The 27,763-nt window shown below is 36.6% G+C and overlaps 1 protein-coding gene across 4 annotated transcripts; it reads left to right on the forward strand.

The window, feature by feature from the left end:
- Positions 1 to 1,863: 1,863 nt before the first annotated feature.
- LOC149076721 (xibalbin-1-like) lies at positions 1,864 to 27,724 on the forward strand. Of its 4 annotated transcripts, none has more exons than XM_089244350.1 (4): positions 1,864 to 2,056; positions 18,974 to 19,085; positions 20,480 to 20,551; positions 27,307 to 27,724. In XM_089244350.1, the coding sequence occupies exons 2-4, from the start codon at positions 18,991 to 18,993 to the stop codon at positions 27,443 to 27,445; spliced, it is 306 nt and encodes a 101-aa protein (XP_089100476.1). In that variant the 5' UTR covers positions 1,864 to 2,056; positions 18,974 to 18,990; the 3' UTR covers positions 27,446 to 27,724. The 4 variants fall into 4 exon arrangements, with proteins under 4 accessions (XP_089100476.1, XP_089100474.1, XP_089100477.1 ...); XM_089244348.1 differs by having other exon boundaries at positions 1,870 to 2,056; positions 20,480 to 20,572; XM_089244351.1 differs by having other exon boundaries at positions 1,872 to 2,056; positions 18,974 to 19,087; positions 20,497 to 20,551.
- Positions 27,725 to 27,763: the final 39 nt, after the last annotated feature.

Consider the following 27,763-nt stretch of genomic DNA (forward strand, 5'->3'; position numbering starts at 1 on the left):
ACTAAGCACGCACTATGTTACTGGATGAACAGTTGCACATACAATGACTGAATATGCCGCCAGATGAAGTGAAGCATGAATTCGAGCACCGTCTCTCAGCGAAAACATGAAAATCGGCGCCGGCGTGAACGTGTTAAAGATTATTCGAAATTCTAATCGGGGGAGGAGCACCATCTCCCTATGCCCTCCCTATGTACTGTCTAATTTAATTTAGTCAACCACTTATCAGTTTTGCCCGTACATGATACGTCTTTGATGATAAAAAAAAAAAAAAATTTTAATGCAAATAAATATTGAAAGACAAACAAAAAAACAGACGGATAAAACAAAAATATATTTAAAAAATAAATAAAATACTGTATAAGAGAGAACGAAAATTACTATCAGAGCCACACAACGTTGGCTTTCCTCACACACTTAAATATATGCAAAAAAACAAACACTACAATGCTTTATCTATTGAATTCATCTTAGATTATGTTCGATATAATTTGAGTGATAAATAAACCATATATAAACAAAATTTACCAAAACCTACCATTATTATTATGCATAAATGTCGATTCTTATCTTTGTGTAGTTCATAAACATTTAGTCTTAGAGCAAATTTCCAATTTTAAAAATAGTCTCAAATGTGCCCATGATTTTAGAAGTTTCGTAAGGATAAAAAAAAGCAACGTATTATTTCTTGAAACGGTTGGAAATCGAATTTTTTTATATTATTTCACAAAGAGAAATATTTTTCGCGAAATTAATTTATTCATCTCAGGAACACTCCTGAAAACCTCTAACTTCTAATGCTATGAAATCGTATTAAAGGAACATTTGTTATTAGATATAACTTTTTATTTCGCCCCGATGCGTTTTCTGATGAAATTCACAGAATTCATTATTTTCTAACTCGGTCATTTTTTTTTCTTGTTATGTGCGTTAGTATTTAGTGTAGTTAGTTAGTATTTACAGTAGTTAACTAGGACTCTTGTTGCCATCTATCCAGTAAAAAGGAAAAAAATTGTTTGTTATAATTCTTTTAAGTACAAACAGCTTTTGGTTTTAAAAGATGTTCAGCATGAAAATGAATGTATGGTTAACCGAAAACTGCTTACGTTTATTCTGCACGCTGATGTAAACTTTACGCGCCATATAAAAACTGTAACTATATTTTTACCTTTTCCGCAGAATTTGAGCAATTATTTTTTTGGTGCACCGAATTACAATATTTTAGTGGTAGAATCATCGTTCTCATCCCGAGGCATTGCGACTCCTCAATCATGTAGTAGCTTTACCAATTTGGGGAAATGTTTCGCGGACGGGTGATTGAAGAATGACGAACACTAATATAGGTAATGATTTATTTACATTTAAAGTTATTCAGTTTTATTTTTCATCTTCGAAAACAACAACGTGGCATCTAATATGGGGATTGAAATTCAAGGGGAAAGCAAATCATTTAGAAACGTCGAAGAGTGGAAAAAGGTTAGCCACCCTTTGTCCAAGTTCATTAAATAGAGAACTGCAAACCTAACATAATCGAGGCCACTCGTAGCACTTAACCATCCGGCAACGATAACAAGAAACGATGAGAGCTGATGTATTGTGCATGTTTGTAACCCTTTGTTCGTTACCGACGGCGTCACACGCCCACGAGAATCAACAGATTGTTTCTTGCGGAGGCAACAGGGGGAAGAAAAAAAAGATGTTCGAAGAATTCGCTGTACTGTGGGAGAGATGGCGGTAGATGCCAACAACAAGACATCGGTGGTGTCCTGAAACGTCATTCAAAAGAGAAGCGAGGAGAGGTTCGGGAGCGAAAGAAATTACGGATCGGGAGAATCACGTGTCTATTGATCTTTGTTGGACGCATGCGCCACAAGATTCAAGAAGAGACAAACCCCCGCGTGGTGGTGTGTTCTTTATAAGAAAGACAAGACGATTCTCTTCCCCTCCTTGACGTTGATCATCATTATATCAAAAGATTAAAGGGAACAACTTGTAGTCGCTTTCCATAATCGGAAGCTAAACACAGCTGACGCAGAGGCAACACACCGAACACACAGTAAGTTTATAACTTGATTAACAGATCTTTGATATCCGGACCAAGTTTTTTCGGTTTGCATAATCTGTTATCAACAATCACAAAGTAAGAATCCTTTCAAAACTGTTCAAATTTTTTTTTCGTTTTCGTACGTTTCGTGTGCCGATACCCATCTCTTTGTACCATTCGCCGTACTCTCGAAACATCTGCCACGTTGAACGAGGACTGATGTGACCCGTAATTTTAAACCCACCACTCGCGAAACGTCTCGAGACATATCGCGTTTCTAATGCTAACAATCAACCTAGTTCCCCACAAGATAAGCAGAGCCCGGAAAACACAATCGTAAACAGCTTTTTATGTGTATATACGGGATTTTTCTTTTTCACGTTGCAAATGAATGTTCTATTCAAAGAGCTTATGACACTAGCATCAAACAAATTCTATCAAAAGATTTGACGTGACAAAAGAACTTGCCAGGATTTGTGTTCCTCGCGTTATAACAATACGGTGGCATTGGTTATTATTTCGTACGCGCGAAATGCATTTATATGCTACGTATTTCATCAAATTATCTCTTCGGTAAAACGGCCTGATGTCTTATAGAGCTATCGTTTAGAGACAAAAATATCCGATAACTATTTTTTTATGTGTAGTTATAATATTAGCATTTTGAAATGCTGTAATATTAATAAATGTTTGCATAACGAGGGATTTTCAAGTCCATTTCCCTGTGTGATTTCGATTACAAACAAGTTGAATGGACGATCAAAAGTGATCAAAATATACTGAAAATCGAATGAGAATAAGCCTATTTTTTCTTCTCCCCGTTTTTTCCTTTTAATCGATTTTTTAGATCAACGTTGATGATTAATTTAATGTGCATTTTTGTAATTCTCTCTCGAAATGTCGACAGTTATAAAATGAATTTTTGATCGTTTTAAAGTCAATCTTTGAGCTTGAAATGGTTTGGCATTGCACATTCTGAAAGATACTGTTGTTTTTTTGTTTTTTTTCTCGTCGTCGATACAGGTTATTTTGTAACTTCACCGTAAAATGTCATCATCATGATTTCAAAAAAGATGTTATAGATTACAGAGATAGAGTTTTTATTATTTATTTGTGCAGGTGTATATTTTATTAGTCTCTATAGAAAATGCTCAAAATACTTTATATATAATATTTCCTTCACTTAATTCTTCTTCTTTCTTCTTGGCACCAAATGTATAAATCTGTAGCAAATTCATCTTTCTATTTCACTTTGAAGAGCTGACAATAATTTTTTCATATTCAAAATCATTATCACTTTTACGGACACTCAAAATGCTCTAAAATTTCTAGTTAACCTCTGAGAGTGTCTGGGTTCGGACATGGATGTCTACTAACACTAACAAATTCCCTGGACCCGATATGTATTTGATAATGATTAAACTTAAATCAAAAACTGATCCTTTGAGTAAAAAAAGTAAAAAATCGAACGTAAAAAATTTCAGTTAGTAAAATTTTCACCTTTCACTATTTCTCTTAGTGTTATGCACTACCGAAAAATAAAAATGTAAACACCTTCGAAGAGTAATGCTTTTTGCATTGAAATTTCAAAGACATGCAAGGTAGGGAAAAAGATGCAAAAGATATGGCTCTCGTCGAGATTTCACCATTCAATCATTTGCGAAAAGACGACAAAGATATAGGGCAGTGGATAAAAGTGCGTATAGACTTTCATACTCCACCTTTTGCTTGAATTTCTTCTCATCAGTTATAACGCTTTTTTGAAGAAGTATGCAGCAGTTTCAACATTATGGCGCAGTTGCTACATCGGCATACGTTACAGTAATTTATTATCCAGAGAAGTTGATCCCCGCGATAATTAAAGTTAGACCACTGTTCACAGATTGTGGCAGCATCGTGTTCACTCAGGCATAAGTTCCCGTCAAGAAGGTTCTGGCAGACAATGGGAAACAAATGAACCATCTGATGACCTAATTCGACGCATGAATCTGAGTGACTGTATCTCAGCAGACATATTGTTATAGCGTCATCCGTCACAACCTACACTGTTCGGAATAGACCTCTGCAGTTCTCGTGATGATGTCGTCCACTAGAGCGGGTGCCTCTGTCGTCCATCCACAAGCAATATCACCTGCATTGGTGTCGATATAAAGCAAACTGGAACATTCAACTATGAAGAGATGTCAGGGTCGTAGCCAGAAATTTATTTCGCAGAGAGACAACTAGTGACTGGAGGACTTAACCATGTTATTCCATATTTATCAGTCCTTTCCCCTATTTCGGGGAGGAACGAAACCCCCCCCCCCCTTGTTTCCCATCCCTTCTCTCTACGGACAGTCGAGATGTCACCACGAGCAACGGATCTCGCTTTTCCATTGGATTGGTCAAAATGATGTTAGACAGCGGGTACGATGCCTTCCGGGGGAAAAAATACACCATACTGTTGACGTTATCGGTACATGACGGTTGATGGTGTGGGGTGCTATAAGCTTTGCATCTCGGTCACAACTGGTTATTGTCAGAGGAACATTGACATCCTAGTGACTCGTTACCAGTATTTTAAAATTAGTGACTGGGTTATTCTTCCAGCAACATGACACATTGGTCTAACAGGAAAGTGCACATCGACGTGGAGCGTCTTTTTAGTGCATACAGGCCCACAACGTATACGTGATTAACTTGCTCGTCCCGTTCACCACATCCTCGAAAATTGAAAACTTCTGAGCCATGATGGGCCCAAGAGCTGGAATGCAGTCAGAGCCCACAAGAGGGGTTAAAATATTAATTTAACAAATTTGGAGCATCGTCTTTTTTAAACATGACATAGGTCTACCTCGACCACATTTACATAGAAGCACTTTATTGCAGCCTTGCTCAACGCATTTAAGCTTTCATAAGAGCACGAGAGGAGTTACTGATACTCTCCAGCCCTGGTATTTTCCAACTTCTCTGTAAAACATGAAATCGAGCATATTACCTATTGATTTTGTAATCATTTACTCATCCAAATAAGCACTTTCCCTGTCAGAAATTTTATACATACAGCGCAACACGTTCGAGGTGTTGCATTTTTTCATTTCCTGTAACGTACATTACTTCATTCAAAAATAGTTGAAGTTGGCAACAGGCCATCGATGATGTTTACAAACACGTTATCGGACAGCTCTAGCAAAATAATTCTAAATATAAATGTTGTATAGATAAATAAAGCCAGGAACTCGATTGTAAAGTTGCGGTCGCATAACAGTCGGTAAATATGTTATTCTAATGGAATATATTGGTTGAAATAATACTTGATAAATAAATAAATGTGTAAGTAATACGTTGAAACAACATACCAAACGAAGAGATACATAGTCGTCATCTCTGAGAAAAAATACAAACTAAAAACTCGCCGACTTCCCCCCCCCCTCCCCAACTTTTTGGTCATTTCAGTGAATAACTACAATGGATAACTCTGGCTGCAGTGTATGTAAGGATCCATTGAGATAGGCAGGAATGAATTCTACAAGTGTTCAAAATGTCAAGAATTTACGCACCCTGTATGCGTTGGAGTGAACGAATCTGCCTTCAGGAGAATGTCTAAACAGGAAAAAAATAGTTTTATCTGCAAAAAATGTGAAAACGAAACAAAGAAAAGTAACCAGGAAGATGCTGACAAGTGAAACTGGATGGACAAATACGTAACAGAACTTCAAAGGGAGGTGAGAGATACTATTGAACAAGCAACAGAAAAATTCCTCAGAGACAGCAAAAGCTGGACAAAGAAATTATAAAATCGGTTGAATTTACCTCAAAATGTAAAAACAATTTCACAGGGTAGATGGAGAATTTGAAAGATCTAATAGGACAAACAATTAAGGAAAACAGAGAAATTAAAATGGAAAACAGGAAGCTGAAATCAGATATAGAAGGCTTAAAGTACCGTATGAATGAACTTGAGACAAAGAGCAGGAGGAAAAATATTGAACTAAACGGAATACCGGAGATGCCATATGAAAATGTAAATGAATTGATGCAAGCAGTAAAGACAGTTGAGTATCCAGGAAACAACAGAAATTGAAAATGCACACAGAGTTCCAACACGTAATGAAAATATACCAAAACCAATCATCAGATTTAATAGTGAGAAATCAAAAAAAAAAAAAAATCTGGTTACAAAAAGCCAAGAGTCAAGACAATCTTACAGCAGACAAGATAAATGATGTTTTTCGAGACACCAGAATTTATGTTAATGAACACTTAACCATGGAAAACAAGAGATTATTCTACCTCACAAGACAATGCAAAACAAGAATCAAATACAAGTTTGCCTGGGTGAAGGAAGGAATTTTCTCCGGAGAGACACGATAACACAAAAGTAATTCGAGTACTAAATGAAGAACAATTAAATAAGTTAAAGGCAAATGCCAATAATTCCTGAGGGCTTCTTCGAGAATCAAGATCAACGATCTCTGGAGGAAATCAACGAAGTCAAGAAATTCATCAATCAATATGGAAAAACAGATAAATCATTAACATTTCTTGTATTGAATATTCAGTCTTAGGGCATATTTCGACAACATATTGATATTTTTAAGAACATTAAGCGAACCAATAGATATTATATGTTTAAGCGAAATATGGATTGAAGATGATGAAATATTCAACTACCATATTGCAGACTGAAAATACAAATGACTACTATTGTTATGTAAACTGTAGAACTTAGATCAGGGAGAGTAATGATGTATATCAATAGCAAAATCAAATCTGTACAGAAAAACAATTCAAAATTTGTCTCAGCTGAAGAATTATGTATTGGACTCCCAGATTATGATACTGATATATTGTTACTATACCGCTCACGTTCTTATAATATATCATTTTTAAATGAAGAACTGGAATCAAACACGAAAAATTTAAAAACAATACATTAATAGTTGAAGATATTAATATAAACTTACATAGCCTAGATAACGAAACTTCAAAATACCTTGATATAATGTCAATAAACGGATTTGTACCCCTTCATAATAGTAATACAAGAGAAATTAATGAATCTAAAACATGTTTAGATCATGTTTTTTACAGAACACAAATAAACACAACACAAAAGTTTCTGGTATACAAAACTCAAATAACAGACCATTATCCAGTAATAGGATTTATACATTTTTTACAAAAGAAACCAGGAGAAAAAATTATCAAGACAAACATTTAAATGTAATAAATTATAATAAATTCGAAGATTTTATTGCAAATATAAATTGGGTTGATGTTATATGATGTTATATGATTAAAGATGTCTAGAAAATAAATACAAAAGATTCTTAGATATTATAACATCAAATTCTAATCTCTGGGCAAAACAAGTTGAAAAGAAACCCAAAAAAAGCAAAAACAATTGGATCACGAAGGAAATAGTAAACAGAATAAGTTACTAAGAAAGATTGTACAAAAAATATAAAAAACACCCAAATATTGTTTCATACAAATTAGAATACAAGAAATATAATACAGATCTGAAAATGCATATTAAAAAAATAAAACAGGAGCACATTAGGGATACATTTAGACTATGTGGAAATAACAAGAAACAGCAGTGGAAATGTATAAATCACAATATTCTAAATAAAAATGTAAAGCACAATACACTTCCAATTTCTGACAGCAATAAAACATCTAGCAAAAAAATTCAATGAGGACTTTATAACAAGAAACATAGAAGAAATGGAATTAGGTACAGACTGTAACTGTGAGGAGAAGCAAACGATAACTGACTCTAACAACTCGATGTATTTTTTCGAAATTAATGATAATGAGATCAAGGAGATTATAACAAAATTAAAGATTAACAAAGCGAGTGGATACGATCAAATAACCCCTTAGATGTTGAAAATAATCGCCCACTATCACATAGACATAATGAAAGACCTAATTAACTCATCTATATTAAATGGATACTTTTATAGGGAGTTAAAATGCCATTGTACATCCCATTTATAGCACAGGAGAGGCAGATAACTTATTGAAATACAGATCTATATCAATTCTTCCTATTTTTTTCAAAAATAATAGAAAAGTGTATGAAAAAACAGCTCATAAGTTTCTTAAATTATCAGAACTATCTAGCACCTAACTAATATGGGTTTCAAAAAAGGTAAAAATACAGAAATAGCCATTTTAGAACTAAGTAATTATTTGAACACCGGATTTAACTATCATAAATTTTCAAATATTCAATAACGGTTTTTCTGGATTTAAAAAGAGCTTTAGACTATGTGGATCTAATGGTACTAACAGAGAAACTGTCATTAGCTGGTATACGAGGTAATACATTAAGCTGGTTTAAAACATATTGATTTAATGGAAAACAAGCAGTTAAAATAGGTGAAGAAATCAGTACATTTCTAGAAGTAAAAAAAGAAGTACCCAGGGATCGGTACTCGGGCCGATTTTGTTTCTTGTTTATATAAATGACATATTCAAACTGAATATAAATGGTAAATTGATTTCTTTTGCTGACGACACAGTACTGTATGTTGAAGATGAGCCAACAAAGAAAGACGCGTGGTCCAGGACCTGGCCTGGCCACGGCGGAGGCTCACCTGAGTCAACAAGCCATCGAGGGTAGACGCGTGGTCCAGGACCTGGCCTGGCGACAGCGGAGGGATCACCCGAGCCAACAAGGAAAGACGCGTGGTCCAGAACCTGGCCTAGCCACGGCGGAGGCTCACCTGAGCCAACAAGCCAATGAGGGAAAACGTTGTTCAGGACCTGGCCTGGCCAAGGCGGAGGGCTCACCCGAGCCAACAATCCAATGAGGGAAAACGTGGTCCAGGACGTGGCCTGGCCACAGCGGAAGGCTCACTCGAGCCAACAAGCCGACGAGGGAAGACGCGTGGTCCAGGACCATGCCACGGCGGAGGCTCACCCGAGCCAACAAGCCAATGAGGGAAAACGTGGTTCAGGACCAGGCGCTTGGCCACAGAGAAAAACAAAGGGCTCCAGCTCAATAAAGATAAAAAAGACATCAGAAGAGCTCATCGGAATAAATTGTATATTGTATAATAGAAATATTTAAATCTGTATATACTTTTTTTTTTAATAATGTGTTTTTATATTCAATGTTCATGTATTTTATATTTTTATATGCATAATAAAGCATCGTCCAGCCCCCTCATCCGGGGCAATGGCTACAATTGACAATGGTCGATAGAGCCTGGGCGGTGCACGGAATGAAATTAAAAAAATGTATGTTGAAGATACCGAAATTACAAATTTACCAAAATCGAAGAGGACCTATTCAAAATCAACAACAGGCTTAAGAAAAATAAACAAACTAAGTATACAAAAAACAAAATACATATGCTTAAAAACAAGAAATATAAATAATTTAACTAACATAAAAATCAAATCCATGATCACTGTTCATGCCAATATATTTCACAATGTAACTGCCATGAAATTGAAAGAGCTCAGGAATACAACTACCTAGGAATAATAATACAAGATGACCTAAAATGGAACTCGCAATGTGAAAAAATAATAAAAAAATTAAGAACATATGCCGCCATTTTATATAGATTAAAAAACCCAATCTCGACAATAACTTTCTAAAAGATTTATTTTATGCTTGGATATACTCAATAGTAACATATGGAATTACTGCTTGTGGAGGTGCTTATCAAATAGATATACAAAAGCTTGATAAAATAAAATACGGTCCCTAATAACAAACACCATAGCAAACAATAATGCAACAGAATGTCACAAACTAACTATAAGGCAAAACTATATTTATTATTTCATTTATTCTATTTATTTACAATAACCCCAGAAAGCATGAAACGCACTTATACTGGAAGAAAAAAAAAATAGTCAGAAAGCGAGTCACTTCGTATACGGAGTCAGGTCGAAATCCTCAATAGCGGAAACAAATCTTGCGTAGGAGGCACGTACAAGTTCTGATGGAAGACTGTTCCATATTCTCGCCACACGGCATCTATATCCGTGGAAAAAGCAATCCCTTCTAGCCGTTGGTATTCTTATTTGGAAGCGATGCCTACGTAGGTTAACTCGCCTGTCTATGATCTCAAAGAAAGGCTCTCTCGATGGTAGATAAACAATTTGGTGGACTAGTTTGTAGCACATCTACTTTTATAGACAAATAAAATTTTCATTCTCAAACAATAAATGGCTAGAAGAATTGAATAACATATATATCAAATGCTAAAACAAATAAAACGTTATTCCAAAGGAGTTATAGATGTACCGCCCCAAAAATAATGAACCTATACCATGCAATTAATCAGACAAATAATAGCATAAGATCCAATCACAATATATTTTTACTCTCAATAAACACTTGTCTTGAATCCATACTACAACAATAATAGATCATAAAACAACACAAAATAAATTTTTCTAAAAAAAAGGGGAAAAAATTCAAAAAATATAACCATTCCTACTATCAACTGAAAAATACATGTTATTGTATGACCATTCGTGAATTCTGTGCATGCCAACTGAATAATTTTTTATGTTTGTATTTACACATGTATATATATTTTCTTTGTTCAGCTAAAAAGGAAAAAACTAAATATATAAATAAGACTTTATAAACTATTTAACCAAGTAGTACATTAACAAGGCTGTTGCATAATCCAATTAACTCTTGAATCTAATTTATATTGACCCACTGGAAGGACTTGTAGTCCCTTGGGGTCACAGAGTGTCTGTGTGTGTCATTGTAATGCCATTTTTTTGTGGTTTTTTTTCGGTTGTTTTGATTGTATGTTTTATGTGTTGTGTTCAGTCCAATAAAAAAAAATAGTAGGAAATATAGAAACAGATCGCTCTTTTCCGAAAAAAATTAGTCTATTTTAACGCAGCAACCAAAAAGAATAGCATGATTTGAGAATCATAATTGATTCCATTGAATATATTAAATAATTGAAAGTATTGGATATAATTGAATCACAATGCCTTTTTTTTAAAATTATGAATATAGAATACACTGTGCATTCATGATACAATTCTTACTGCATTACATTATACAATTCAAACTAGTGAATGAATTATTCATATATCATTCATCTTCCACATAATAATGTAAGAAAATTTTTGATCGGTTAACCATACAATTAAATAAGTTGAAAATCACCGTGTCTATTTTATTTTTCAAAATATGACGATGAAACCAAATTTTGATCAAACTAATGAAAAATTGTAGTCCGTAACTTCAGTAACGCGCGCGCGCGCGTCAAGGCTGAAATTGCAATTTCTAATGCAGCCGTATTAGTTCTAAACTTTTAAGTATTCTAATACTAAGTGTGATACTTAGTCTATTATACTAATACAGAATGATTGATTCATTTTTACTACTGCTATTTGATCAACTATTATTCGGCATTGTCGCATCAGCCAAATTCTCAAATTTTTATCCTGTGAGACTGATGCAACCGTCAATGATATTTCAAGACTGAAAAGGCTTCAAGCCAAAAATAATTTCAGCAACCATTTCTCACCACGATTTCCCTCAATATGAAATGAAGAATCTAACTAGTGTTAAATCTACTTTATAACATAATAAATAAACAAAAAGAAATGATTAAAATCAAATCAAATTTATTCACTTCATACATAGAGAAAAATTGAAATGAATTTACGAGAAACATATTAATCATCTAGAGGCAAATGCCTGGACAGACGATTAAAAAAATTACAAATACAAGGTCACAACAGGCAAAATGTCCAACGAGGTGGCTGAGAAAAAGATGTCCATAACAAATATGGATGTCATACATTTCAAAAATACAGCAACCCAATTAAAAATGCAATTACAAACAATATATATACATGATGAAATATTAAACAATGCCCATGAGAATACGTATGGTTGTCTTATTCTAAGTATGGTTAGCTTCTCGATTTACCCCAGCAATTGAAAACATCCTCAAGCAGGATTCGAACTTTTGTCGTTAGGTTCACGATATGATACACGATGGCCTACATCAATTCAATCTGGTCACGGTGTTCATTTTTCCAATCAACCAATTCATTTTTTATCTGTGCAGACGATTAAAAAGATATACAAAACAACTAAAAAACACGCGCATTCAACATAAAGAAACTGTCACGGGCGGCAAGTTTTAGGTGGAAACAAATAACGCCATTATGAAAATATCGAATTTGAAATTAGTGGGGACGACACAATCATGTTCGCCTCTGGCGGCAAAAATCCTATCTTCGTTACGGCCCTGCTGTAGATTGAGATTCCTAAAAATTGTAGAAGAATCAAACTCAACTCAATTCTGAATATTCAAAACTCTTTTTGAATTAAATTTCGAAAGTTAACAATTGATTAAAAAGGACGCCCTCATTGTTCCATCTAGAACGCAAAGACGAGTTAAAAATGAAGCATTTTTGTGGCAAAATAGACTGTAATGGCTGCAATAACACTTTGATTTTTCCGATGAGCTTATGTCTTGAAAATATATCATCTCCGATGAAACAGACGTACCAGCCAAAACAGACGTGTGCCAAGCAAAAAAAGAAAAATGAAATTATGTGATACGGCAATAAAAAAATTCAGCTACAAAGAGGAAATTCGGTAGGGTTATAATTTCTATGAAAACTTCAGCGTGTGCGCGTGTAGCTCGATTACGTTATGAATGAGAAATCGCCTGATTTCTAGAGTGTTTCGCCTGCATTCGAGCCGGCAGGTACAATATATGTATCAGCCACTATCATCAATCAATCAATCAATATTTTTTTTTCAAGAAAATAACTTTATACAAGAAACGGGGGAAAAAATAAATTGCCGAGAAGCCGATTTGGCTCATACTGGAAATCACAGTATTATAAAGTGGATATTTACAGAAAATTCAGTACAATTATAGCAAATAATAATGATATATATAATACACGAAAGGGGGAGGGGAGAATAGAAAATACTGTGCATATAGTTGACGGTGGCAGTTTTGGAGTGGGAGCAATATATCAATCGGTTATATGAATTCTTAATATAAATTTTTACAAGAATGAAAAAAAGGCAATAATTTTGAATTAAAAAAAAAACTTGAAGAAATTGAAAACTAATTTGTTGTCATGGTCGGAGTAACTTGGCATAATGTTACACTGTCGCAGAAACTCGGAACATAAAAGACTGCTATAGAACATCCTCCAAGATTCCCGGATCATTCATCAAAAAAATATAACAAAAAAGTTCGACTACATACTTTTAACCCTTTCTTTACTAACTGCAATTTAAAGTACCATTAGCTTTTTAACCCGCGTAAGGAAAAGCTAAACTAATGGGGAAGAAAACCCGTTTTTAACCTCAACGGGCTTTTTTTTTTTTTTTGGCATCACGAAATTTTTTGTCTAACTTGGGGTTTTGCATTTTGGCAATAACGAGACATTTCGCCTCCTCAGAACCATCTAATTTCGCCAATGACGAGCCCGGATACATTGTAAATGCTTCTCCTGAACACGTTTTCTAAACAACTTACCGAAAACCAGCGAGATAAAGTGCCAGTAGGCGGAATCAGCTCTTTTTTCCCTTTTTGATAACAGAAGGAGAGAGGCAGTGTTTGAAATATATATACAGGATACATATATAGGAAAGTCTCTTTATCCTGGAATAACTCGCGAACCGTTGATCCTAGAAGCATACTTCTAATTCAAAAACGTATCCAAATAACGTGTATATATGCATGTCAGATATGCCCTTCATATACCAATACAATTAAAAAAACGAGCTTTATATTCGTCCATCCTGGCCTAAAAAAAACCTAATTAGAAATTTTCTGCCCTGCCTATATATACTGAGCTCATCAAAAAAATTTCCTGTTCTCAAGTGCAATGTTCGCCGACATGTTTGAATCCGAAAAATCCTTGAAAATGGGGGAAAAGAGCAGCATATGAAACGTATATTGAGCTTTTCCATTAGTTTATGTGGTTCTTTCCTTTATTTTCAGTGATTTTCGAATTCGACTATCTAAGCGAAAACTACCCTTTAAAATGCGAATTTTTCGGTGGGCTCAGGAGTGACAGGGCAACAGCTTTCTAATTGAGTTTTCTTGGACTGTGTGGCAAAATAAAAAAATAAATTTTTTATATTAATAAATATACAACCCCTTGAAATATGAATTACGTAGTTGGGATATGTATGTTTCAGGATCAACAGTTATGCTAGGATAATGGGTTTTTCCTATGCACCATGTACAGTCCTCCAACAACGAGGTGAGACTTGGGCATCTTATGTCACGTCACGCCGGACGATTTTCAATTCTTCTGAGCTTCTACGTTTAGCTCGGCCTCCTAGAAAATAATAGAATCTTCCGACGCGACTTGCCATAACCAAGTCTCATTCAGAGCGAAATCAAAACAATTAAAATCTATAGAAGCATTGATATACCGTGGGAAAAGAATAAGTATGACCAGTTACAGTTTACGATTTTTAAGAAGTGAGAATTTTTTTTAGTTGGAAAAACTTATATTAAAAACGGTTCATTCCTCTTATAAGCAAAGTTGAAGATGAACCGAGAAAATTTTTCAATTAGATCGCATCATCGCAAAGATATTATTCATAATAAAATTCTATATAATCAAATACATAAGGTAAGCTGAGTAAGTGGAACCGCTTTTTTCATTAATTAACTTCAAGATAGCGCCTACATTGGAGAAGTCAACGAAACTTCTTAAAAATATGGCAGCGGGGTTTTTGAATTATTAGGACCAGCGCTTTAACTCATTTTTTGTGTCCCTCTCCCCTACTTTTCAAGATTAATTTCATTTTTAGTGGGGGCTGCTGAGGTTGAATGCGCTTCAAAATCATTCATAAAATGAGGATTCACAAATGAAAGAAGTTTAAACAAAAAGAAAAAATTCAGTTAAATAATGAAAAGCCCAAACATTTTAATTTATTAAACAGTTAATTAACAACTTCAGATATATCTATGACCACAAACTTAACTTCTCCATACGAAGGCTCCTTGTAACCTTATACGAGCAGCTATCATATCAATTACACATTTTTGCTGAAAAATAGAATAAATACGAAAGAAAAGTTCCGCAAGAGATTGCTTCCAGAAGCTAACTGAACTTTACAAATCATGGGTGGTTCCACTCACCCCCAATTTCCAGTTGCCTCTCTCAGTTTACCTTAGATTTTTTTTCATAATTGATGGCGGGCCACCAACGCGAAATAAATTTCCTTATTTTATGCATTCAATTAAAAAGTGCCAACTTTGAAATGAGCATTCCGCTGATGAGTATGAAACGTACGATAATCGGAATAAAAGTTTCAGGTCAAAGTCTATAGCGTTTTCGAATGTTCCGTGCGCCGAATTTGTTTCTGTAAGCAAAAATTCTTTTAGTTCTGCATGAACTAGGCTAGTCAGTTATGTTTTTTGGGAAGGAACAGTTTTACCGAGAGATAGCTCATTCGTAATGCTAAATTTTCATCATTCGAGTAACTTTCAGGACCTTTGTAGATCGAGGTTATTACTTAGACATAGATCGACCGTTGCAAGGCTTAGCTGCACAGAAATCATTTTATCACATTCAATGGGTACCATCATCCTCAAATATGCGACTATGTTGTTGGTTGGAATTTTCTCTTATACGGCCCCATATTTCGAGTGGCAGCTGTTTTTATCAATAAGTGATAGAGTTGGAGCCGTAGACGATTCGACCCATTGTGAATTCGAATGAACGGAATAATGTTTACGAATACAACGAACAAACGGCGAATATTAGATTATAGCTCTTTTCCATAGTCTCACGAGAATTCAATAGTTTCTTTTATTCTCTCTCTCAACTTATATAGACAAGGCTATAACCTTCAGACTGAATTTTTAACATTGGGTAACGTTGAAAATAGACTATATACCATCAACTTTTTCTACTGCAACAGGAATTCTTTCAATAAACTTGAACCGAATCCCACACATTATGTAAGTAAAGTAGGTAAAATCCAATACTAACGTTCATATTGGCGTTGCGTATTGCGTGACACAAACGCTATTAAATTACGATATAAAAATTTTCGGGAACATCTACATTTGACGTACGTATACTGATTTATCTGCTTCCACGACACACACACAAAGAAGGTTTATAAATTTAGTTTTATCTTTCTTTTCCTGTGTAACAGAATTCTTATAATCTTGAATTTTTTGTTTTTTTTGTTTTTTGTTTTCTTCAGTTGTTGAGGGTGTTTTCTAACTGACAGGCAATGCGCTGGAGAAGTCTCGAGTTACTTGAGTTATCTCTAGAACGTTTATTCAAAACTGAAATTGTGAACGAAAGCTGACTCCACCCACTAGCACTAGCAGTTGATCTGACAGCAGCGGGAGGGATGGAAAATATATTTGACTCAGAAAAATATTTCACAATGTCTCCGGGATCGTCATTGCCGAAATGGGAAGATTTTAAGGTGGCGAGATATCTTGCAATGCATCAAATTAGGCGAGATATTTCATCAATGGTAAAGAGATGGTTAACGTAAAATGAATTCAATCAAATACAAATACAACGCCACAACAGGCAAAATGCCCAACGAGGTGGCTGAGAAAAAGATGCCCATAAAAAATGTGGATGTCATGTATTTCAAAAATACAGCAACCCAATTAAAAATGCAATTAACAAAAATTGTAAACAATGTGTACACATTATAAAATATTATACAACGCCCATAAAGAATACTTATGATTGTCTTATTCTAAATATGGATAGCTTCTCGATTTACCCCAACATGTTTATCGTATTTCTTTTTAAACGTGTCAGTTGTGTTACAATTTACTACCTCCGGGGGTAAGCTATTCCATTTATTAACAACCCTATTAGAGAAAAATTCCCTGCGACACCATAACCTTGCATTGTCCCTCACTAATCGATACTGGTGTCCCCCTTGTAAAAGCAGTCGATTGGCGGTGTACTAAAAGTTCATGGTTCATCCTATCCATCCCATTGAAAATTTTGAACACTTTGATCATATCTCCTCGACACCTGCGTTCATTCAATGTAAACATATTCAAAAAATGAAGTCTCTCTTCATAACTGAAGCCCTGTGTGCCAATAAGGGCACGCGTAGCTCTTCTCTGCACCCCTTCAACCAAGTCTATGTCCCTCTGTAGGTATGGTCTCCAAAACCTTACAGCATACTCCAGTCCAGGACGAACTAATCCTCGAAAAAGCGGAAGAATGACTTTAGGAGAACGCGAAGAGACTTTTTTGAAAATGAGACCAAGCATTCTATTGGTTTTTTTGACCACCGCTGAACAATGTTCAGAAAACCTAAGCCGCTCGTCAATGAGAATTCCCAAATCGGTAACCCTAGTTGCATCCGGGATAGTGACACCATTCAACTCGTAAGAGAACCGTGGGTTGTTCGAACCAAAATGAGCGACCATGCACTTATCAACGCTAAACGTTATGCTCCATTCATTTTCCTATGCTACAATCCTGTTTAGACTGGTCTGGAGCGACTCCCTATCGCTTTGATTCCCGATTACCTTCATTAACTTCACATCATTTGCGAATTTGCTAGTAATCCCATCGATACCCTGATCGAGTTTATCGATAAAAAGTGAAAAACGTAAGGGGCCAAGGACACTTCCCTGAGGAACTCCACTTGTGACGTCTGTCCAACCAGAGAATTCCCCGTTCACCATAACTCGTTGCGGCCTATCTCTTAACCACGATTCTATCCAATTCATCAAGTTGCCCCCAATTTCAATCTCGTGTAAACGCTTCAACAGTTCACCATGTTGGACCCGATTGAATGCCTTCTGGAAATCAAGGTAAACAACATCTACATTTTTGCTCTTACCCAAAGCCTTAATCACGTGATCATAGAAGCAAAGGAGGTTAGTTACACATGACTTCCCCTTCCTGAACCCATGCTGATTATCAGACAATACATTATTCTCGTCTATCCACTTCACAAACTGCCTTTTGATGATAATTTCCAAAAGTTTCGAGAGGGAGCTCGTCAAACTCACTGGACGATAATTGGACACAGCTTCTCTACTACCCTTCTTAAATATCGGAACAATATTAGCAAGTTTCCAATCCCTTGGGACGATACCCTCAGCAACACTACTCCTGAATATCTGTGCGGCTGGACCCAACAATTCATTAGCACATTCCCTGAGGACCCTGGGATAGATATCATCTGGTCCTGGTGCTTTGCTTGCACATAAATTTCTTAGAAGATTTAAGACCTCCACGTCTTCTACTTGAATATCGTTGAGGGTTTTATTACCCCATGCAACACCCGTATATCGAATATCATTATCTCCATTAAAAACCGACGCGAAAAAGTTATTGAAAGCATTACACATGCCTACATTGCTCTCTAACCTAGAGCCTCCTATCGAGAGGGGGGCTAACCGTCCCCTTACATCCATTATTGACGTATCGAAAAAATTATTTTGGGTCAGAGGCAATGTTATCTGCCAACCTAGATTCAACTTCCTTTTTACTATCCCTTATAGCTTTCTTCAACACTCTTCTTTTATCAGTAAACAATGATAGGTCACCTCGTCCACTTTTATACTCTCTGAATGCTCTTTTCTTTTCAAGATAAAGGTTCCGCACGCTATCCGTGAACCATAGAGGGTGCGATGTACAGCAATAAGAATCATACTTACGCCTTTTACCGGAACAAAATCAAAGATGCAGGAATGACCCAGCCGAGCTCGCCACGTTTTTCCAATACACAGGCGTTCAATACCTCATCGTTATTGAGATACACGCGAACTCTGACGTTTTATCACAGAAACCAATATTTGCATCGTTACTCAGGGATATCCAGTTCATTGGTCAATGTACCGTATAAGTGTATAATACCAATATAAAGAAAACAACTATGCATGCGTGTTTCCTTGCTATTTAATATTCCTTGTCATAACATTTCTTATTATTGATTCACAGGTTTTCTGAGATTAGCCATGAAGAAGACTAACGTAAAAAACTTGTCGTTCTTCGTCGCAGTTATTTTGATCTTCACTTTGATGATCGCGGTCTCTTCTGCTTACGTGATGCGTGGTAAGTAACAAATTCATCTCTCAACCAAAAAACATGCAGTTTTACGTTTGAAATCACCAGAATTTTTCTGCTCGCTAATTATCTGTAAAAGCTATTTGAAGCTCTCATTGGTTTTTAAATATAAAAATGTTCCGTAGCACCTACGTAATTGCTTATAGAAACGCCGAGCTTCACAAAAATAATGCTCAGTTTAACAATTTCTTCCATTCGCTTCGTTAATACCCTACCCCGCACATCGGTCGTGTGGTTTAAATAAACAGTGATCTCTCACTTCGGTGCAAGGAAAAAATAGAAAGATACATGGTGGTGGGGGGGGGGGGAGGCATATAAGTGAATAGAATTATTTACATAAACCTTTGACTGGGAGTGTGCAGAAAATCGTATTATGACAGAGCAACGTACAAGTGAGAAGTCACTACATTTAAAAAAATTTTGAATTCCGCATTTCATTTAGTTATTGCATTATAAATTTAGAAACACATTAAAAAGTGTATCGTATTATAGCATACTAAAGTGTGTCTTATAAACGAAAGAGACTGATTTTTCTATAATTGATCTACTCCGATCCAATATTTGCAGCTACGCCAATGATTGCATTTTGATTGTATTTAAGCAGAAATTGAAGCAAAATTTTTTAAATATACTTGAATTTTCGTGTAAGATTTGAAGTTTCATTTGAAGTTTCAATACCTTCGAATACATAATTCTTACATTAAACTATAATATATTTACTTTAATTTTTTGAATTCACCATTTCGCATTCATAAATACAGTGTTATATATTTATGTATTATATTATATTTGGCATTATATTTTTAATTGTAATAGTATGTGATAAAGCAAGGAAAGCATTTTTGATTAATTTTATAAAAATCAACTTATTAAAAATAAACTTAAGTGAAATTTATCAAATTAGCAGAGATGACTGGTAATTATTCTTAATTAGGGTTGATTATGCCTAATAACCGGTGATTTTACATAATTACCAGTTTACCACTTTTTGCCGTGATATATTCATGCATTTTACCCTTTTTTTTTATTTACCCAAGATGCCTAGCGATCAATACCCAAGATCATTACCAAGATTAAACCTTCCGGAATAACTGGGACCAAAAACTTTTGCTTGGGCTACCTGGGTTATGTTGAATATTAATGTTGATATAGTAATTCATTTATGATACTAATGTGCAGGGCCGCAACTAGATACTTTGTCACCCGGAGTAAACCGGCATTTTGGTGGCCCTTGCGATGCGATGTAGAAGAAGCAGTTAAAGGATGAATTCGGCGCACCAGACCCGCATGATCCCCCTAGTTGCAGCCCTGCTAATGTGTGACATTTTGGTGTAACCATTTTTCTGTGAGGGTCTAATTCTATGTTTGTTTTCCAATTTTTGGCTTTTCCCTCGCAGACAGCAGTTCGCTGACTGACAATTACCAAGACCCGAGTTATGAGAGCCTAGCGAGGTATTTGATGTCTACAAGGAAGTAAGAGTTTCTTCCTTTTCTTTTGTATCGTCTCTTTCCGGAAGAAATATTTCAATAGTATACGCACCGAAGTAAACTCATCGCGTGTAACATACGTAGAGAAAAATAATTTTTGAGTTGGGATGAATATCTTTTCCCTGCAGGAAATTATTGCCCTGAAAAGTCTTAATGCCTCCGATTTTATGCTACATCGGAAAATGCACTGAAGGTGAATTTATTTTGTTTCGACACCTACCGATCAACTTTCACCTCATCCGACAAAATGACTTTATTGCGTTACGTTAGCTTTCACTTATGAAGTTCTGGATAAGAAGTAAGCCGAAAACACGACTATCAAGCCGTTCTAAAGAAGTTGCTGTTTGATTAGTTTATCTGTCCATAAATATGTGGGCTGGAAGGAAAGTAGTGATTACATTGGTGCACACGCCACTATGCGTAAGAACATGGGAGGGCGCTTGTTCCCACGATATTTACGAGAAAATTATAGCTGTCTTAGCGGCTCTTAATTCATAGATAATGCTGTGTGTGTGGACAGATGGACGCTAAGCTGTAACTTGATAGCATGAAATCTCACCGCTCAGCGTGATGTTCATGACAAATCATCAGTTCCCTGGATTAAAACTAGAGTGGCGAATAACAGAAACATAAAGGAAGGAAATTCATGTCTTCAAGAAGGCATATTGTTTCCCTACTACTACTACTACTTAACCGTACATGCAAATCGTACGCATTCCTCTACGGAATTTCTAACGAATTGGTACATGCAGCAATGTTTGGTCTGAGTGTATGTGTGGCCCTAACGTATTTATGTTGTCGAGTTGCGCTTGTTTCATGTGCATGCTGCCATCTGGCTTCCATTTTCTGAAGTAAAGATAGAAATGCTTGAACTTTTCATGTTATGTCAGTATCGTGTCGTAGGTCTGCCTGCTCTCTGCGGAGAGACTTTTTTAAATGGGAGACGCGCGCGCGCAGCTGGAAAACCGCAGAAAACCAACTTCAGCCTACCACCACTGTGCCGTCAACGGGGTTGTAAACAAACATATTGTTTCCCTGCATGACGATAATGCCTGTTGTCGCAGTGCTTCTCCAGTGCGAGACCAACTCTAACAGTAAAGAAGTGGAAAGTATTTGAATACCCTGTCTATATCCACTTTAGAGTCGATGATTCTGACGTCCATTAAAGAGACAACTTTTCCTCACTAGGAATTCCGTGATACTCGTGTAAACAATAGGAAAACAACACCGGTCACTGATCATCTTTTAGAGTAATGGCGATGGCTTATAAATACGACCGTGGATACCTAAGGAGGTGACTCAATCAACTACAAATACAACGCCCCAACAGGCAACATGCCCAACGAGGTGGTCGAGAATCGACAATCGGCACAGGGTTGTGAACGAAAACCGTTCGGCAATAATGAGACAGTAGTGAGAGTAGCAGGCCCTTCACAATATATACTGGAAATATCCTCCACCAAAATCCAAACACTTCTGAGAACTTGCAAGCATGTTCATGTGGGTCAGTGTTTCCTAAAATGGGTCATGTTGCTCCCCCCCTAACGACAATGGAACCGTATCGGGGGCGGTAGAAGCTGCTGATACAACATGGGATCCTATGAATTAGCTTATCAAGGAAGACGATGGGACAAATAAGTTTGGAAAACTTTGAAGTAGATTTAATATGAACGTGTTAACACTCTTATAGTGATATTATTGCTGGTATTCCTGACGTTAATGCTTTAATTTTTAAATAGCGTGCGAATTCCCCATCGTATTTTTTTTCCTTTCAAGAACCTCCCCCCAAATAATAATCGTAAGTCGACAGATCCAGTGACATTGGGGGGGGGGGGGGCGCAATCTCCCGCTGAGATTGTGCAGTCAGATATAAATATCTCATGTGTATGAATTCAGCAGACATTCCGCAGAGGACTGTGTACAAGGTGTATATACGATTAAGTAGAAGTAAACATCTCATGAACACAAGTAAATCTTCATGAATGTAATGAAGAAATCTAAATATCAGAACTACCTGATCATACCTGATTCATCCGGTATGGTAGGGTGTATTCAGTACCAATATTGCATCAAAGTATAGCGCTCGAATACATTTCTACGATCGATCTAGTCCAGACTGAGATATTTGGTTCTTGTACGAGAAGAATTTAGAGAGTGTTCAAAAGTAATTAAATTCTATGGAGCATTTCAGAGCGGAAGTTACACATGGAAAACTGTAAGCTTTAATTCAGTTGTAATAGTTTTACCTCTTCAACATTACAGTCTGAAGCAACGCGAAAATCAAAAATTTTATGCTATTTACAATCAAAAATGTGCGAATTGATTAAATTTTCAACTCTCAGTTTTACACAGAAAGAAATTCTCCAGCAACATTTGAAGAAAATTCTCCGAGACATCGATGGCTGAAAGTAATAGTAGATGGTATTAAAATTTAAAAATTTTGGCAGTCAGTATACACATTCTGAATAAGCTTTATAAATTGTCATCTCATTAAATAGAATTTCACAAATTTGAGCTGCAATTATGTTCAAGGACCGTTGATTTGTCTAGACAAGGTGAAAAGGTTCAAAAACGATCCACCAGGTGCCTTTTTTGTTTATATTAGCTTGTAGCACATGTCCGAGTTAGTATACCTAGACACTTCTTCCATCGCTCTATCTTCATCCATTCAAATGTTACGAGTATCTTGTACAATGACCTACGCGCAACCTCTCACAATCACTCTTTCTCTAAGAATCATAATAAGGAATATTGGAACTTTCACATAATCGTTAACAACTCCTGAAATATGTCAGGTAGAATCATGAAAGTAGCGTTATGATATAGCAATACAAGTAAGCTCCAAATGATAGGGAAGGTTAGAACGCCACCTAGTGGGGAATATAGGAACTTCTGTGTTATCTTGTAATCTAAGTAAGATAGACAAAAATTTCAATAAACGGGTCGAAGAAAGGCATTTAGTTTTCCAAAAAATATTGAAAAACATACTTGCTTATGAATAATGTGTATTAAGACTGAAAAAATTAGTGTACCTAAGTCAGGTGCGACCACTACTCGATATTTTGCTGTTTATTCATGACTTATTAAGCATGACATTTTAAGCCTTTGTAAGTTGTGTCACTGTAACTGTTATGTGTCAAGTGCAGTATCACTTCATAAATTTACTTGCTCTTTGCGATGAGAGGGAGGTCCGTGGAAATCAATCCTTACCTATTAAAAAAATAATAATAAGTAACGTAATATAAGCTCTAAAGCTAATGATTACCTACTACATACGACGATCCCATACCAGGTAGGCTCGCGAGGTCTATAGTTTTTGCATTGTAACAAAAAAAGCACACACAGACCTCATTATATATCCCCAACAAATTTTTTACTTGTTTTTTATTTTTTATTTTTTTGCTAAATCAAGACGAAGCTTCATGGCAAGGGATTCCGAAACGCAAAAGCAGCGGCCCTGTTGGAATAAGATATTTTTACCCCTGTTATACTGTGTGCATTCATGTTCTTTTCCCATATACGCAACTTTTCCCTCTTTTCGGGGGACTTTCTTCTTTCCCTCAACTTGACCGCTGCTCTATGATCGTTATTCTCTTTGCTTGTACTTCGTTTCTCTCGTCGTAGTCGCCTCTTTCCTTTCCACACTCTGCCCGCCCACAGGTTATGGGCCCAGAGACGTAGCTTTTGAGAAGGTCGCGTTTGGACATACTTTTTCGCTCGCCGAGACGGCAGTAATGGTATCGCGTTAGAAGTCTTGTTTCCTTTCTTTTTATCGTGTGCATCAGGAATCTTCGCCACGATAATCGCCAGCATCAAGGACAGCGCCAGAGTGGTGTGGTGGTAAGATGCTCGTCTACCACGGTGAAAGGTCCTGGATTCGAATCCGAGGGAGGATATAGATAAGATATTTTCCATGACGAATTTGAGACGACCACCAATAGACAGTGCCTTCATTTCCCACCCATCTCATTATTGGCAGTAAATTGCAATATAGCGATATGGTCAGAGTTGGTGTTTGGTGAAGTAGCATCAAGGTCAGCATTGTCAAGCTGAATAATCAAAACTATTCGAACTGGAAATATAAAGTGAAACTTCTTCCAAAATGAAATAGAAACTTTCAAGAAAGTTATCGAGAACGACAGGCCGGATCCAGGTGAAGCGAATTGAAGGGCACTCGATCTATGGGATGAAGCCGACAGCCAAGCACAAGCGTCTATGAAACTATCTATCGAGGATGATCAGCTCATCCACATCCGTGATAGATAATCCGCGATGGACATGGGGATCGCCTTGAAGGAGTATCACGAGAAGATCACCCTCATCAACAAGGTTCACTTGATGAGGACAATCTGTTCCTTAAAGCTAGAAGGCGGAAATGTTCCCGAGCACGTCGTCCGCATGCAAAAACTTTTTCTCAAGTGAGGGACGTCTGCGAGAAATCCTTATCGGATAAATGAGTACCGCCATGCTACTCAACAGCCAGCCAAGGAGCTTCGACCTGATGATCACCGCAATGGAAACACGTGAAGATACGGAGTTGGCGTTCGCTGTTGTCCAGCAGAAGGTACGAATACGAAAGAAGGCAGCAACACGCGGATTCAGGCAATATCCTTGTAAGGATGAATCAAAGACTCCTGGATAATCAGAAGGAGAAATTTAATTTTTAATTAGATTAAACATCTATACTAATTATAACGTAATGAGAATCGTTTTTGTGGCATGAGATACGAAAGTGCATCGGCTCCGGCGCGTCGAGACAACAATCAACAACACGTGCAGCTGTCGAGTTGTACGCTACAACTAAAACACGTACAACTAAACAAAAGAGGAAAAATATGTGCTATGAGGATGGAAACACACTGTGGCATGGTGAAGCTATCTAACAAGTGAGAAATGAGCTGAGGGCGCCAGCATACCACATCCTCACCGAAAGAATAATGAAACACGGATCACAAGCCACGTCGAGAAGAAAAACTCAATAAAGTGCTGTTTTTGTAAGACCGGCCATGTCAAGAGCAGATGCAGGAAATACATAGAGTGGAAAAGGAATCATCCGGAAAAAACGCCTAGGAACTCAAGTGAAAATAAAGTGAGCGCCGCTCAGCAAAAGGATACCTTGCTTTCACTGTAGGCATAGGGTCGGAAAACTGGATTGTTGATTTTGGTGCCACGTGAGTAACGATATCAATTTTTTCACGTTGTTAGATAACTCGTATAAAGATAATATTGAAGTCGCAAACGGAACAGTTCGTGTGCTAGCCGGGCGCGACTTAGGGGGGTGCGAAATGTGCGGTCGCACCGGGCCGCAAAATTTCAGGGGCTGTAATTCTTCCAAAAGAAAACATTTTCTTACTCAGCAGATGTTTTTTAAATTTTTGACTAAAATTTATTTTTTTTCCCATTAAACTATTATTGATTGTGAAAAGAGGCTTCCAGTTTGAAGCCCCTATAATACCATTTTTAGCGGTATTAGGTGTGGCATTAGCTTATTTCAAAGAGGAAAAGAGTGTATGCAGGTGGTCACATTCTTTACCCCTGAAAAAAGTCTGGCCTTTCTTTCTGTCATTAAAGAATAACCAAGGAAAAAAAAACATGCTTAGGTCATCAAACGAAAAGGAACACCACAAAAGAAATCTAGTAATTTCCCCCCCCCCCCTTTGAAACCTCCCCCTCTCGTTTGAGTTACCATCTGGTCTGGAGGTACCAATAGTGAGCACAAGGTGATCCGGCGGTGCTTCCACTATTGATAGTAGCCTGTAGCATGGACATCTTTAGATGATGACTGCCCGGAGCGAGGTAACTTCCACTAACCTTCGGAGAGTTAATTGCATGCCTTCTTGGGAAATTCTGAACTGTCATGTTTCCCTAGGGAGGCTCGAGAACTTCTTGGAAATTTTCAAACACCACCATCTGAATCATTCTCATATATTCCGGAAGATGGATATACAATGTATAAATTCTAAATTTTGACAATTTTTACTACTGAACTTCCGAAAAAAAAGGTAAGACGTCTCTCCGATTTTTTTTCCTCAATCTAATTACTCATTTAGTACAGTACCGACATTGGAGATATTTTGTTTCATGAACAGAGAGTTGATGCATAAAAACATTTAAGAGCACGCAGGTCCGAAAATTTAGGATGTAGTTTAAAGACCGCTTGGTAGTTCGTTCTCTGATAAGACAATAGTTTGCGTACTATAAAATAAATCATATCTGATATTTAGGCTGATTGCAGCTAGTGTTGTTAATATTCGATAACCTATATACTAGGACGTCTTTTTGAATATTGAAATATTAAGATTGCAATTTCGGATTTTATTTGTGACAAAAAACTCTTGGTTTTAAGGAGGAGTAGTAAGGAGGCAAATTTGTTGTGCACAACTCTGTAGTTTTTGATAAACTATACGTATATATATATATGTGATATCATTACTTTCTTTCCAACCCACGCAGAAAAAAAAATGTTCATCATAACGTGCGCACATGTGAGTACGCGTTTGCTTTTTTTCAGCTATTGGACAGGTCGGTCAGTCTCTCCGAAGACAAGACCGTATCATTTAAAGAAACACTATTACGTTATTCCAAATCTGAATTGCATTCGGTTCCGTGCTTAGTGGTAATTTGAATTTATAAAATAAAAAAGGAGGGGTGTATGTAGATTATTTAGCGTTTCTGATGAGAGAAGAACATTTTATCGTTTCCATTTTTTCTTCCCACAGAAGAAGCTGCATTAGACGCGGTGGAAGCTGTGATCAACGTCCAAACGATTGTTGCTACAGTTCATCTTGCCGCTGCAACTTGTGGGGCACGAATTGCCGGTGCCAGAGAGTTGGTCTTTTCCAGAAATGGGGCAAATGAGGAAGTCGCTGAAAAGAATGCCGACAATGACTGAGAACGACGCTCTTATGTCTGTCTTGCGGCCCAACTCACATACTCATTTATTTTTCTCCCTCTACTTTTTAATTTTTTTCTCTTTTTTGATTCCGTCTACCACCTCCTGAACCCCATGAGTGTTTTATCTACCGCCTCGAACTGCACTGATGAGTCGCTTCGAATTTTCATCCGGTGATAAACCAAAATTTTCATCCATCTGATTTGACCTGAACATGTTGTTTGTAATGCAATACTGAAACCGTTTGTTGATTGTGTTCTTTTTTTTGTGTATGTGTGGTTTGT

This window comes from Pholcus phalangioides, unplaced genomic scaffold (genome assembly GCF_987345545.1).
Source record: "Pholcus phalangioides strain wild (caught in Gottingen) unplaced genomic scaffold, Ppha-v1.0 ptg000015l_1, whole genome shotgun sequence".
NCBI lineage: Eukaryota > Metazoa > Arthropoda > Arachnida > Araneae > Pholcidae > Pholcus > Pholcus phalangioides.